This window comes from Heptranchias perlo, chromosome 21 (genome assembly GCF_035084215.1).
Source record: "Heptranchias perlo isolate sHepPer1 chromosome 21, sHepPer1.hap1, whole genome shotgun sequence".
Taxonomy (NCBI): domain Eukaryota; kingdom Metazoa; phylum Chordata; class Chondrichthyes; order Hexanchiformes; family Hexanchidae; genus Heptranchias; species Heptranchias perlo.
In genome coordinates, this window is record NC_090345.1 from 15206900 (window position 1) to 15220881 (window position 13982).

At 41.8% G+C, this 13982-nt stretch overlaps 1 protein-coding gene across 6 annotated transcripts in view; it reads left to right on the top strand.

The window, feature by feature from the left end:
- The window catches only part of fam204a (family with sequence similarity 204 member A), a 70704-nt gene that overhangs the window by 31412 nt on the left and 25310 nt on the right, over positions 1-13982 (top strand). For all 6 annotated transcript variants that reach the window (XM_068002131.1, XM_068002130.1, XM_068002134.1 and 3 more), the window contains exon 7: positions 6326-6415. In XM_068002131.1, the coding sequence (XP_067858232.1) occupies positions 6326-6415 (90 nt within the window). The remainder of the gene's footprint in view (positions 1-6325; positions 6416-13982) is intronic.

The following is a 13982-nucleotide window of genomic DNA, read 5'->3' on the forward strand; positions in this document are numbered from 1 at the left end:
CACTACCCTCATCAATCCTCCTTGTCACTGCCTCAAAGAATTCAATCAGATTTGTAAGGCATGACCTTCCCTGAACAAATCCATGCTGACTATCCCTGATTAAACCATGCCTTTCCAAGTGACAGTTTATCCTATCTCTCAGTATTGATTCTAATAGTTTGCCCACCACGAGGTAAGACTGACCGGCCTATAATTGTTCGGCCTTTCCCTCGTACCCTTTTTAAACAATGGTACTACGTTTGCAGTCTTCCAGTCCCCTGGTACCTCCCCTGTATCTAGTGAAGATTGGAAAATCAGAGCATCTGCTACTTCCTCCCTGGCTCCCTTCAATAGCCTAGGAAACAATCCATCAGCCCTGGTGACTTATCAACTTTCAAGGATTCCAGTCCCTCTGGTACTTCCTCTCTCGTTATGTTTACCTTATCCAATATTTCATACCTCTCCTCTTTAACTACTATGTCCAGATCATCCCTTTCCTTTGTGAATACGGAGACAAAATATTCATTTAAAACCCTACCCACATCCTCTGCTTCTACACACAAGTTACCCTTATCATCCCTGATAGGTCCCAACTTTTCCTTAGCTATCCTTTTGTTCTTAATGTACTGATAAAACATCTTTGGGTTTTCTTTAATCTTACTAGCTAATATTTTTTCATGCCCTCTCTTTGCTTTCCTGATTTCCTTTTTTACGTCATCCCTGTACTTTCTATACTCCTCTTGGCTTTCTGCCGTATTTAGTTTTCTGTGACAGCCATAAACTTTCTTTTTCTGCTTTATCTTGCCCCGCATACTTCTAGACAACCAGGGGGCTCTAAATTTGGCAGTGCCACCCTTTTTCTTTGAGGGGACGTGTCTGCATTGCACCTGTAGAATTTCACTTTTTAGTGCCTCCCACTGGCTTGCCACTGATTTCTCCTCAAGTAGTTGTGTCCAGTCCACTTCTGCCAATCACCTCTTAGTTCTGTAAAATTTGCCTTCCCCCAATTTAGAATGATTACTCCAGATTTAACTCTGTCCTTTTCCATAATAATGCTAAGACTAACTGAATTGTGGTCACTATCGCCAATATGGTCACCCACTGTCACTTCACCCACTTGTCCATCTTCATTTCCCAGGACAAAATCTAGACTTGCATCCCCTCTTGTTGGGCTTGTCATGTACTGGCTAAAAAAGTTCTCCTGGACACCGATCAAGAATTTTGCGCCCTCTGTGCCCCTCACACTGTTTGAATCCCAGTTGATGTTAGGGTAGTTGATGTCCTTATTTTTGCACTCAGAAATTTGCCTACATATTTGTTCTTCTATCTCCCTTTCGCTATTCGGGGGTCTATAGTACACTCCTAGTAATGTGACTGTCCCTTTTTTATTTCTTAGCTCAACCCATATGGCCTCAATTGATGATCCATTTCGCATATCATCCCTTCTCACAACTGTAATTGATTCTTTAACCAATAATGCTACCCCCCCCCCTCCTTTTTTATCACCCACTCTATCCTGCATGAAAACTCTATATCCAGGGATATTGAGCTGTCAGTTATCCCCCTCTTTAAGCCAGGTTTCTGTTATAGCAAGGATATCATGCTGCCATGTGTCTATCTGTGCCCTTAGCTCATCTGCTTTGTTTGTAATACTCCTTGCATTGGAGTATATACCCTTTAACCCCATCAAATTCCTGTGCTGAACACTATTTAACCTTTGCATCTTTTGTCTTTCTGAGTCGCTAACTACGTCACTAACTGCTTTTCTACTTCCTGTTTGCTGGTCTGTACCTGCCCTTTGGTTCCCATCCCCCTGTCATACTAGTTTAAACCCTCCCCAACAGAACTAGCAAATGCCCCCGCGAGGATATTGGTCCCGGTTCTGCTTGGGTGCAACCCGTCCAGCTTGTACAGGTCCCGCCTTTCCCAGAATCGGTCCCAATGCCTCAGGAATTTAAACCCCTCCCTCCTACACCATCTCTCAATCCACACATTCATCTGGTCTATTCTCCTATTTCTGCTCTCGCTAGCACGTGGGACTGGGAGTATTCCTGAGATTATTACGACTTCTGGCTGTTCAGCCCCCCCCACCTTCAGAATGTCCTGCAGAATGTCCGTAACATCCTTGACCCTAGCACCAGGGAGGCAACATACCGTCCTGGAGTCACGTCCGCAGCCGCAGAAACGCCTATCTGTTCCCCTTACGATGGAATCCCTTATCACTATTGCTCTCTCATTCTTTTTCCTCCCCTCCTGTGCAGCTGAGTCACTCATGGTGCCACGGTCTTGGCTCTTGTTGCATTCCCCTGATGAGCCATCTCCCCCAACAATATCCAAAGCGATGTCCCTCACCCTGGCACCAAGTAGGCAACTTACCATATGGGACTCTTGATCCTGCTCACAAAGGATGCTATCTGCCCCCCTAATTATTGAATCCCGGACAATTACCACATCACGCTTCTCCTCCTCCTCCTCCCTTTGGATAGCCTCCTGCTCTAAGATGCCATGGTCAGCATTCTGACTGTCCTTCCAACAGTCTTTATACTTATCCTCACAGGTAGCAAGTACATTGTACCTGTTAGATAGGATCAGTTTCAGCGGATCCTCGGTCTCTATCTCACCTGGATGCCACATACTCTGTACATTATCGGTCACACCAACCCCATTCTGATCCTATACCCCTCTACGAGGTGTGACCGAGGTCTGGAGCAAACTGTTCAGATTCTCCTCCCGCTCCTTATGTGTCAGAGTGTCTCCAACTCGCACTCAGCTCAATGACTCTGAGCTGGAGAGATTCGAGACAGAGACATCTACTGCAGATGCGTTCGCTCGGGACAGTCTTGCTGTCTACGATCTCCCACATACAGTGGTCCAGACAAACAACCTGCTCTGCCATATCTTAGTCTATGTTAATTTTTAAAAAATCTATAAATAATCATCTCCTTCCCCCTCTACACCTAATTCCCACTCTCACCAATTTCTCAAGTTCCTACTCAGTTCACCATCCACTTTGTTCGCGATGTTAATTTAATCACTAGAGGAACACATTGGGAGCAGATGTGTTCCAATCAATCTGTTTCTTTTTGTTTTACCTCTCCTCCCCATTTTATAGCCCTTCACTTCCATGTCATCTGTCTCTTAAAAAAGCAACTAGCCCCAGGTCTTCTGATGCCAGTGCAGGTTTATGGATTGCTGAGAAGATGTGTACCCAGTAATAATACTGTGTCAGTTTTTCCTTGGGGAGAGAACTTATCATACACCAGTTGGCAGGTTGGAATGCAACACTCATTCAGACTGTTTTCTCAGACCTAATGTGAAATAAATCTGGTATAAATCAACTCACTTTAAAACTCTGTGAAAAGCTCCACAATGTGGGAGCGGCTAATTGCTGGTGTTGCAGAACAGGATGATGCATATTGTGTCTTGCAGCTATTTCTGCACCCCCCCCCCCCCCCCCCCCAAGAATGATTTTGATTTGTCCTTTTTCACTACCTCACTGTCCCAGACTATAGTCAGACAGCTTGTAGTGGGCAATCTCAGCTCAGCAATAGCCTCTCTAGCATCAAGAGCCATAACAACGTAATATGATCAGTCTTTTAACTGCTGTAGGTCTTTGAGGTAACTCATTACTTAAATACTTTTCTCCTCGCTAGATATCAAAATTCTGACAGTGGCCCAGGGAAATATATTGATAAACAATTAAAAGGGAGGAAATCCAGCAGTAGATGAAATAAATGTGTGCTATTTGAACTAAACTTTAAGTCTTCACTTGCCTTGAGCCTATCTTGTGCTTTAAATGTTAAACTGTTTTTCCATTAGCATGATTGTCTATATAAGAGAATTTATTTGAAGTATTCTATATAAAAACAGTAGCAATAATAGGTTACACTTGTCTAGTGCCTCTAATTAGCAAAAGGGATATAACATTTCAAACAGCAAACAAAACCTGGGTGAAGAGCTATGAGAGGTGATCGAAGGCAAGGTTCGATAGGTGAATTTTGAGCAGGCTTTTGAGAGTGGCAAGAGACAAAGCAATATATGGAGTAGGTATATATGATAGGTAACGGCTCTGCCATTGGTAGAGCAGCAAGAGGTAGGGACTCATCGTAATCCAAACTTAGAAGAGCAGAGGGTGCAAACTGGCACGTAGGGGTGGTGGAGGTTGTAGAGGTAGTGTGGTGCGAGACCATAAAGGTATCTGTGGATGACAAGGATTTTGAAATCAGTGTATGGGGGATGGCAAGCCCATGGGGGCTGATGAAGACAGGAATGATAGGTAAGTGGGCCTTTAGTACAGGATAGGATGCAAGTGGCAGATTTCTAAATAAATTGGAGTTTGTGAGTTTGTGTAGGTTGGAGCCTAGGAGACCAGTGAAGAGAGCATAGGTGAAATTCAGCATTGGGGTAACCAAGGTGTGGATGAGAGCTTCAGTGTTGATTGGGATGAGATGAGGATGGAGGTTGGGATGAGATGAGGGTGGAAGTGAGCAAGAGAGGAAACCATTTGAAAAAGACCAATAAATTTCAGTTTCAGTATTAATGATTGATAATGTATAACTGTTTATTCCTTAGACTTTAAAACACAGATCTTTGTGCTAGTGAAGTTCCAGATTATTTAGCAGACTAGTGAATGTTAAATGTGTTGCATTTCCCGGCAGGTAAATTACCTGTAATTGCAACAGATTTCTGCAGAGTAACCATTTAAATTTGACTTTTATGGACTGTTGCAACTTTAAATCTCATTGATTGTTTGACAAATTTTCTCGGCTTTATTTTTAGAATCCAGCTGCGTGACTGCCACTTTTCACCTAAAGACACGATTTGTACCTTTTTAAATATTGTCCACACGATTTTAATCTGAACCTCAATAGTAAAATAAAAATCACTGTTCAGTTGTACAGTACAGGATGAGTTGAAGGGCTAGTAAACATAATCTGATTTGCAGGCTATTATTTTCCAAATATTTGTGTGTAATGAATTGGGGGGAGGGGACAGATTCATTTTTTTGCAGTACTGCCACCATAAAGATTGTTGCACAGTACATCATATGTTACAGTAAGATTTATGAAAAATCATTTGTCTTAAGCCCTGTATTTCAGGCCATTCATATGCTGGGGCCTGCACACTTACAAGCACATATATATATATATAAGAGAGAGAGAGAGAGAGAGAGAGAGAGAGAGAGAGAAAGCTTAACAGGCTCCTCTAATGTGGGCTAGGAAAACCCTGGCTAAAGGGAGTAATGAGTTTTCTCTTCACGTTAGCACATTTCTGCTCATTCTCTTTTTACAGTCGCTCGGCTTTGTCTTGTAGCCACTTGCAGTCTTTTCTGTGCAGAATAGTTTAACAGCACACAGCTGCATACCAAAGTTAAATATTTAGACACTTTAAGACCTGAATGCAGATTGACAGTGTTAATCAGTGTGCTTCATGTCACCTTAATGGCATTGTTAAAAAAAAAGAGGAAAAAAGCTAGATCTGCTGCAGGGACTGAATTGATAGACTAGCGCTAAAGATATAATTGATGCATAACAGGTTAAAACTAGTTCAGTAGTCATCCATCACACTATCATTTAAACTTTATTTCATGTCAGCTATCATGCGATGATTTAAATCTCTTTTTAATGTCTTGAGGTAAGAATTTTGTCCGTGAAGAAAAATTATGCCAGTAGCAGAATGACTAAATCATAAGATTGCTTGAACACTGTACATCAAATTACCAGCTCTTAGTGTTCAGATGCTGGATACTAAATGATAAACTGTAGTTCAATCCAGTTTAATACTCTTGAAACTGAAGTACGGGAACATTAATAACGACTTGACTTGGTACAGTTAAACATTGCTTGTTACATCTTTGTAGATGTTACACAGTAATACAGGTCTATTGTTGTTTGATTGGTAAGAAATAACCAGACATGAGAACGCCGTGAGAACATTGCAGATTTATTCTTATATTCGTCCAATATATTTTATTTGCAAAAATGAACTTTTCAACTTATTTTTGCTGTTATATTTATTGAAACGCATTCTATTGCGAGATGGAGTGGGGGACCTTGCACTTGAAAATGGAAATTCAGGGCTGAAGAAGTCACTGTAGAAGTCGCAAAGTGTGCAACAATATTGTAAGGAATTTCTTCGGACTTCAGTACCAAACAAATCATAAATATTTAGCTACAGGTGCAAGACCAGTTGACAGTAACTGATACTGGTTTATTTACTAGTCACTGATTGTTCTGAATTTTTTCTTGTGCATATGAAATTTTTTTTCCATTATCAAGTGTAGCCCCAGGTGACTGAAGTTTTACATGCTGTTATTTGCAATTCACTTATTAAACTGTTCTTTCAGACAAATCTAGAAAAAAACCTTGACAAGGCCATTGCCACAGGGGCTATAGATGAAGCAGAGCAGATGAGTGACAGCCTAGCTATTCGTGAGGTAAGCTGCTAAACAACAAGCTGGGAGATTTTATCTTGATAAATTACATTAATATTTATTTAACCTTTCTACAAAAGAAACAAATATTGGAATTGTTTAGGTTATTTTTGGAGACTAAGAGTCTGTTTCTTTTACATCTCCTTGCGGGTGAATTTTCCTTTTTTTTATACTTTTTTTCTCATCAATTTTCCCCTTCTAGAGGCATTGAATCCTTGCTGAGCTTTGGTGCCACAGGTGCTAGATGCCCTTCTGGTATTTTGCCCAAGTACCCATTCTTCACGTGACCCAGACAGTGAGTCTTGGTAGACCACTTGAACATAGGGAGATGCATCCTGATCCTGTCCTCACCTGACACCCACACACATGCATTTCCAGAAGGAATCACTGGACAGTATTTCCCTCTCTGATTTACGGATAATAATGTCAATTGCAGCTCTCCTACTGCTGCTCTGGCTTGAGATCAGCAAATTCAACACAGACTGGAGATCTCCCTGGCTTGTGTGGCTCAGCTAATCACTGCATAAATTTGCTACGCCCTTGGGCATTTATAGTACCTTATTGAGGTACTATAAATGCAAAGTACTTTTATGCATAAATGATATAAAATACCTAAAGAAAATCCTCATGGAAACCCACCTGCCCCAGGACTTACCTGCAGCTGCCACCAGAGTCCCAGCCGGCCGACATTCCTGTGGCCCAAAACTGGCGGGACGCACATTTGGCATCCGCTGCTTGCAGTCGGTTCAAATGAGGCTCGAGCTTCAAAACTGTGGTGGTGTCTTCGCCGCCAGATAGTTCTGCTGGAATGTTGTGCTGGTCGACTGCCCAAAAGTCCAAATCTGCCCCTCTGCGTCAGCTAAGCACGTGAGAGCCTCCACCTGACTTACAATTTCAGGTCCTCACATCGTGGTCCTGGCAAGGAAGATTTCATCTCACATTGATTATATAGTGGAAGCACAAAAGATGAAAATATTTTTGTTGCAAGTATATCCACATAAAAATGTCTGTTATTATTTTTATGATTCTGCAGTTTTTTGTTTAGAAGAAGTTAAATCATACTAACATTGTCGCCTTGGGTGGTGAATGGAATTTTCTCTCATTATGAATGTGGAGGGCATTTTACATGTGGAGTGTACTCATCCTTTTAGTAGGTGAGATTGCACGAAGGACTGTAATAATAGTTTGGCTCCAATTGAAATATTAAATAAAATGGTAACTTTTTTGTGTATTTGAAGAATTCCTTTGGCTTTGCAAAGTCTCTTTAAATTTTATAGCAATGTGTATTGGAAATGCTGAACATGGGTGCTATTTTGAAAGCTGAAAAATATTTTCAGTAATCCAAGAGTTGAGGGAAATTTTAACTTCTTAGTGGCATATGAAGCAGTGGAATATAAAGGGCTATGCAGAGAGATTACAGCAGTGGTATTTGTTTTGAATTGCTCAGGATGACCTCCTTCTGTGCTTCTATGTTGTGGGTATTGACAAACTCTTATTAAAGTACCAAATTGTAGCTGCTGTGTAACTATATTAAAAAATTAGTATTGTGTTAGTTTCAGGTATATTTAATGGACTGCTACACAGATGTAAGATTAAACTTCATGTTGCAGCAGCATCATGGTTCACAACACAAATGACTTTTTCAGCCATTGACTGGATTTTCCTTCCCCAGCTCCAATACAGGATTTTTGTGATACATTGTATAGGAGTGGATGGTGGTATTGATGAAATGCTGGAGGAGCAGCCACCTGTTAATGCATTGCTTTTACAGAGGCATATCACCCTCGGCCCTGTGCTGCCAAAAATGGCACCTTGGAAGTGATGTAGCTGTGGCACTATGCTGCCATTCTCACTGTAAAATGTCACATGCAAAGTGATACTGATATTCGCAAGTGTAACTTCATAATTACTTTGGCTGATTAAAGCAAGTGTTTGCACCACAGTGCTCAAAGTTGCAGGTTGCATCACATGATAAGCTTTACTCGTGTTGTTATTTTCAAAGTGCCCAAAAGAACTATTTCATAGCACATTCTCCTGAATCAAAGGACAGCCAAGAGTGATATTTTGATGAATGGAATGTGCTCTGATGACATATATTGCAGGTGGTGTACATTCTTTTGGCAGTATTTGCAATAAGCAGTCTTGAATTGTTCCAGCACAATTGAGCCGTTTTTGCTTTCTTTACAAAGTGTGGACATTAGGTTTTTCCTGGAACACTGACAAAAATTTACCATCCGTGCTTTAAAGGGGAAATAAATTACTTCAATCATGCTGGAGAAATTCAGTTCTGCTTATTTTGAATGCTAACGTGGACATGCTTTGCTTGCAGTATGTCAGCAGGAGTACATGCTGTCAATCAAAATGTCATTCTCCATTGGCCTTCTGCTGGCTGCTCACCAGAATTTAAATTTTAGTCTAACTGGGAATAATGGAGGGAATGAGGTAATTTTTTTGTTCTAACCTCTTCTCTGGTGCACCACTCGTGTTAATGTAGATAGGAGTTGAGGTTTGAGTTGTATAGAAAAGTTTATTTTGTGAGTTCATATGTAGATTGGGTCTAATTAGCATAATATATGGCAATTTTATCCCTGATGGTAACAATTTATATTCTGCAATCAAGTTTAGAAATAATCTAAGTTGTTTACACAGACAAGTTGTAATTATTAACCCTAATAGCAGTGGTTCTACTCCCCAAGTTTCATAAATATAAGATTTGAGTTCTTAATGAAAATAGAAAAGCATTTTTAAAAGTTGGCGGCACTTCTTTCCCTTGTGAACACTTGTGAAATATTACACCAATTATAATACATTATAATTGGTGCAATATGCCAAATTTACTAATTATTAGCTAATAGCCTGGAAATTACTATTGCTGATATTAGCAGACGAGCACTTGATGCATCTGTACGATATTATTTTAGCAGAGGCATTAACCCATTTAAAATAAACTGGTTAATGCCTGCACTAAAACCAGTGGGCAGAGGAATATCGTCAACTGTCATTTCTAGTCCAATAGGTTTTGGGGCTAAGGAAGACTTTGCAGTGGCCTCAAGCCTACCTATATATTATCATGGTATCATGGTATCATTGTAGGTACAGCACAGCAGGAGGCCATTCAGCCCATCAGTTCTTTGACAGAGCTATCCAATTAGTCCCATTCCCCTGCTCTTTCCCCATAACCCTGTAGATTTTTTCCCTTCAAGTATTTATCCAATTCCCTTTTGAAAATTACTATTGAATCTGCTTCCACCACCCTTTCAGGCAGTGCATTCCAGATCATTACAACTCGCTGCGTAAAAAAATGTTTCCTCATGTCGCCTCTGGCTCTTTTGCCGATCACCTTAAATCTGTGTCCTCTGGTTACTACTGGAAACAGTTTCTCCTTATTTACTCTGTCAAAACTGTTCATGATTTTGTACACCTCTATCAAATCTCCCCTTAACCTTCTCCCCTTAAGGAGAACAACCCCAGCTTCTCCAGTCTCTCCACAAAACTGCAGTCCCTCATCCCTGGCACCGTTCTAAGGCCTTGACATCCTTCCTAAAGGGTGGTGCCCAGAATTGAACACAATACTCTAGCTGAGGCCTAACCAGTGTTTTATAAAGGTTGAGCATAACATCCTTGCCTTTGTACTCTATGCTTCTATTAATAAAGCCCAGGATCCCATATGCTTTTTTAGCAGCCTTGTCAACTTGTCCTGCAACCTTCAAAGATTTGTGTATGTCCATCTCCAGGTCTCTCTGTTCCTGCACCTGCTTTAAAATTGTACCATTTAGTTTATATTACCTCTCCTCATTCTTCCTACCAAAATGCAACACTTCACACTTCTCTGCATTAAATTTCATCTGCCATGTGTCTGCCCATTTCACCAGTCTGCCTATGTCCTCCTGAAGTCTGTTACCATCTTCCACATTGTTTACTATATTTCCGAGTTTAGTGTCATCTGCACACTTTGAAATTATACCCTCGATACCCAAGTCCAGGTCATTAATATATAACAAAAAGAACAGTGGTCCTAATACTGACCCCTGGGGAACAGGTTCAATCAGTTTCTTTCAATCAGTTGAGTTTGCAACATTTGTCCACTTTCTGTACTCAGAGGCTCACAGTGGCTGCTGAGAGTACCTGCATGTGAGCAAATCAGTAGGTTTCCATTTCAGGAGCTGGTCTCCATGTGGGCTGATTCCACTTTACTGCATAAACAGAAAAGAGTGGCCCACGTAGGTTGCTCTCCTGAGACCCAGATCCAGATCAAATGTCAACGTAAAAGTACCGTGTAACTCTTCCCTGCCAGTTTATTTTGTATGCATTCCTTGCCTAGCATGACATTGAAGCACTCTCTGTTCCCTGAAGGTTTGTCCCTAAAATGGTTGCCACTTTTTCTACTATTGCCCACTATATCTGACTGCTGGATTGTGTAATTCCTGCCAAGACTTTTTCCTATTATTTATTAACTGTTACATTTTTCTATTCCTAATATTCCCTTTCCATTTTAGCAAGGATAGGCTCTCAGAACCTTCCAAAATTTTCTGCAATTGGAGAGCTGGGAAATAAATTGTTGGATTCAGCAGATGAGGGGGTGTTCCTTATGCCCAGGATTGTAAACAGAGTAGTGTGAACAGTTACACAGTCAATTAATGTGATGGCCTTATAACATGGATTGCACGTGCATTAACACGTTTTTCAAATGTTGACCTAGAAAGAAAAATATGTAAAGCAGAATTTCCTGCTATAGCTAGAACTCAATTCTGGCACCAACAAGGCAGAGATCCAGAGAAAGCTATTCACGCCTTAAAAAAAACTCCTCAGTACAGCGACAACGCCTTATTCTGTATTTTTAATATACCAAGATCTTTTAGGATTTACTTGTCACAGAACAGCTTCCTTTAGCCAGGAGCAGGTAAAAGCCCACATCATGAGGTCAATTTTGGTCTCTGGGTGTGAAATTAATGGGATGTGAGAGGGCGAGCGTAACAGCCGCTCAGGAGTTGGCAGTGCTCTTGCTCAGTTTCTGGGTTGCCCCTGACTTCATAGAAGAATCATGGAAAGGTTATAGCGCGGAAGGAGGCCATTCGGCCCATCGAGTCCATGCTGGCTCTATGCAATCCAGCTAGTCCCACTCCCCCGCCCTAACCCTGTAGCCCTGCAATTTTTTTTCTTTCAAGTACTTATCCGGTTCCCTTTTGAAAGCCACGATTGAATCTGCCTCCACCACCCCCTCCGGCAGTGCATTCCAGATCCTAATCACTCGCTGTGTAAAAATGTTTTTCCTCATGTCAACTTTGGTTCTTTTGCCAATCACCTTAAATCTATGTCCTCTGGTTCTTGACCCTTCCGCCAATGGGAACAGTTGCTCTCTATCTACTCTGTCTAGACCTTTCATGATTTTAAATACCTCTATCAAATATTCTCTCAACCTTCTCTGTTCCAAGGAGAACAACCCCAGCTTCTCCAGTCTATCCACGTAACTAAAGTCCCTCATCCCTGGAATCATTCTGGTAAATCTCTTCTGCACCCTCTCTAAGGCCTTCACATCGTTCCTAATGTGCGGTGCCCAGAACTGGACACAATACTCCAGTTGTGGCCGAACCAGTGTTTTATAAAGGTTCATCATGACTTCCTTGCTTTTGTACTCTATACCTCTATTTCTAAATCCCAGAATCCCATATGCTTTTTTAACCTCTTTCTTAACCTGCCCTGCCACATTCTACAATTTGTGTACATATGCCCCCAGATCTCTCTGTTCCTGTACTCCTTTTAGAATTCTGCCCTCTAGTTTATATTGCCTCTCCTCGTTTTTCATACCGAAATGTATCACTTCGTATTTTTCTGCATTAAATTTTATCTGCTTCGTGTCCGCCCATTTCATCAGCCTGTCTGTATCCTCTTGAAGTCTATCACTATCCTCCTCACTGTTCACTACACTTCCAAGTTTTGTGTCATCTGCAAATTTGGAAACTTTGCCCTGTACACCCAAGTCCAAGTCATTAATATATATCAAGAAAAGCAGTGGTCCTAGTACCAACCCCTGGGGAACACCACTGTACACCTCCCTCCAGTCCGATAAACAACCGTTCACTTCTACTCTCTGCTTCCTGTTACTTAGCCAATTTTGTACCCATGCTGCTACTGCCCCCTTTATTCCATGGGCTTCAATCTTGATGACAAGCCTATTATGCAGCACTTTATCACACAGTAGGCAAGCTGTCAGTGTGAAATGCACCACCCCACGCCCCCCATAGACATCTTGCTGATTAGGAGGCAGGAAATTAGGTACTGCTGCCGGTCATTAAGGGCCTGAAGCAGTTTAAAGGGGAGATTTTTTTTGTTGTGGCCAAAGCAGGGAAGCAACTCTGTGGAGCTGCAGGAAGCAGAGTTCCAGTAGTTGCCCAAGGTTTTCAGATACAGCCATGGAAATGCTGCTGAAGGAGATCCCTCTTTCGTGAGAGGAGAGAAGTCTTCTTCCCTTTAGATGGTTGGAAAGTGCAGAGGCAAGTTGATGAATGGGCATAGCAAGAGGTGCACAACCTGTGAATGCAAGGAGGATTTTCTCCAGGACCTGGCTACTGTGTAGAAAGAAATGTAATGATCTCGCCAGCAGTGTCAAGGTAAGACTCCCTTTCACATCTCTCATTCTTTTTGCACAGCCCAGCAGGACACCATCTTTGCTGCTGCATAATCAATCCTTTCCTTCCCTGCTTCTCATGATTATCCATGAATCAGCAGGGAAGACTTACTGTACCTGCTTTCTGCTTTCACTCAACGCCCTCATAGACTGCTACTGTGTCCACAACTACTCCTCCCTATTGGCCAGCCTTGCTGTCATCATGCACACTCTGATTAAGTTGGCTCATACATGCTGAGATTTGAAAGCCAAAGGCACATATTTTCCTGCTTCCACTTTTCTTGCAGGATAAATTTGCACACAACAGGAGGGAAACAACCAGCATGCTACAAACATTCACCCGAATGGAAGGGGCCGCCATTGACATAATAGAAAGACACACAGCAGTCAGCATCAGAGATGGCAAAGTTAGAGGTCTGTCACAAAAAGGTTTGTGGAATCTTCCCCACGTCTTCTCTTTCTGGATAACTCTTTCAGTCACGCAATCACTAACTTAATGAACAAAACACCTGCTTTGATATAGTGCTGCCAATGATCTAGCAATTGCTTGCCATTGAAACTACATCCTAACCCTTAACCCTCTCCACTCTTTCTAGGTCCATCAGAAGATGAAGACGCCAGTGCCAGACAGACTGCCAATGAAGGCCTTGATGATGATGCACCATCATTCACTCTCCCCATGCCAAGCAACAGCTAGTGAGCTTGAGGAAACTGGGAGATTCACCAAGCACCAGTGAGCAAACACAGGTGGAGATGACAAGGACGGCCAACTCACATCCTGGCTCTAAAAGAGATGTAGACTTTAGTGGCTCAGCATTTAAAATAAACATGGAGGCTGTCTGTGCACCTGCAATTGCTGAAGGCACTGGACTTGCTACCAGGGAGCTTCCAAAACATTTCAGATAGTATGGTCGAATCCCCTACCCACTTGTGTGCAGTTCTCAT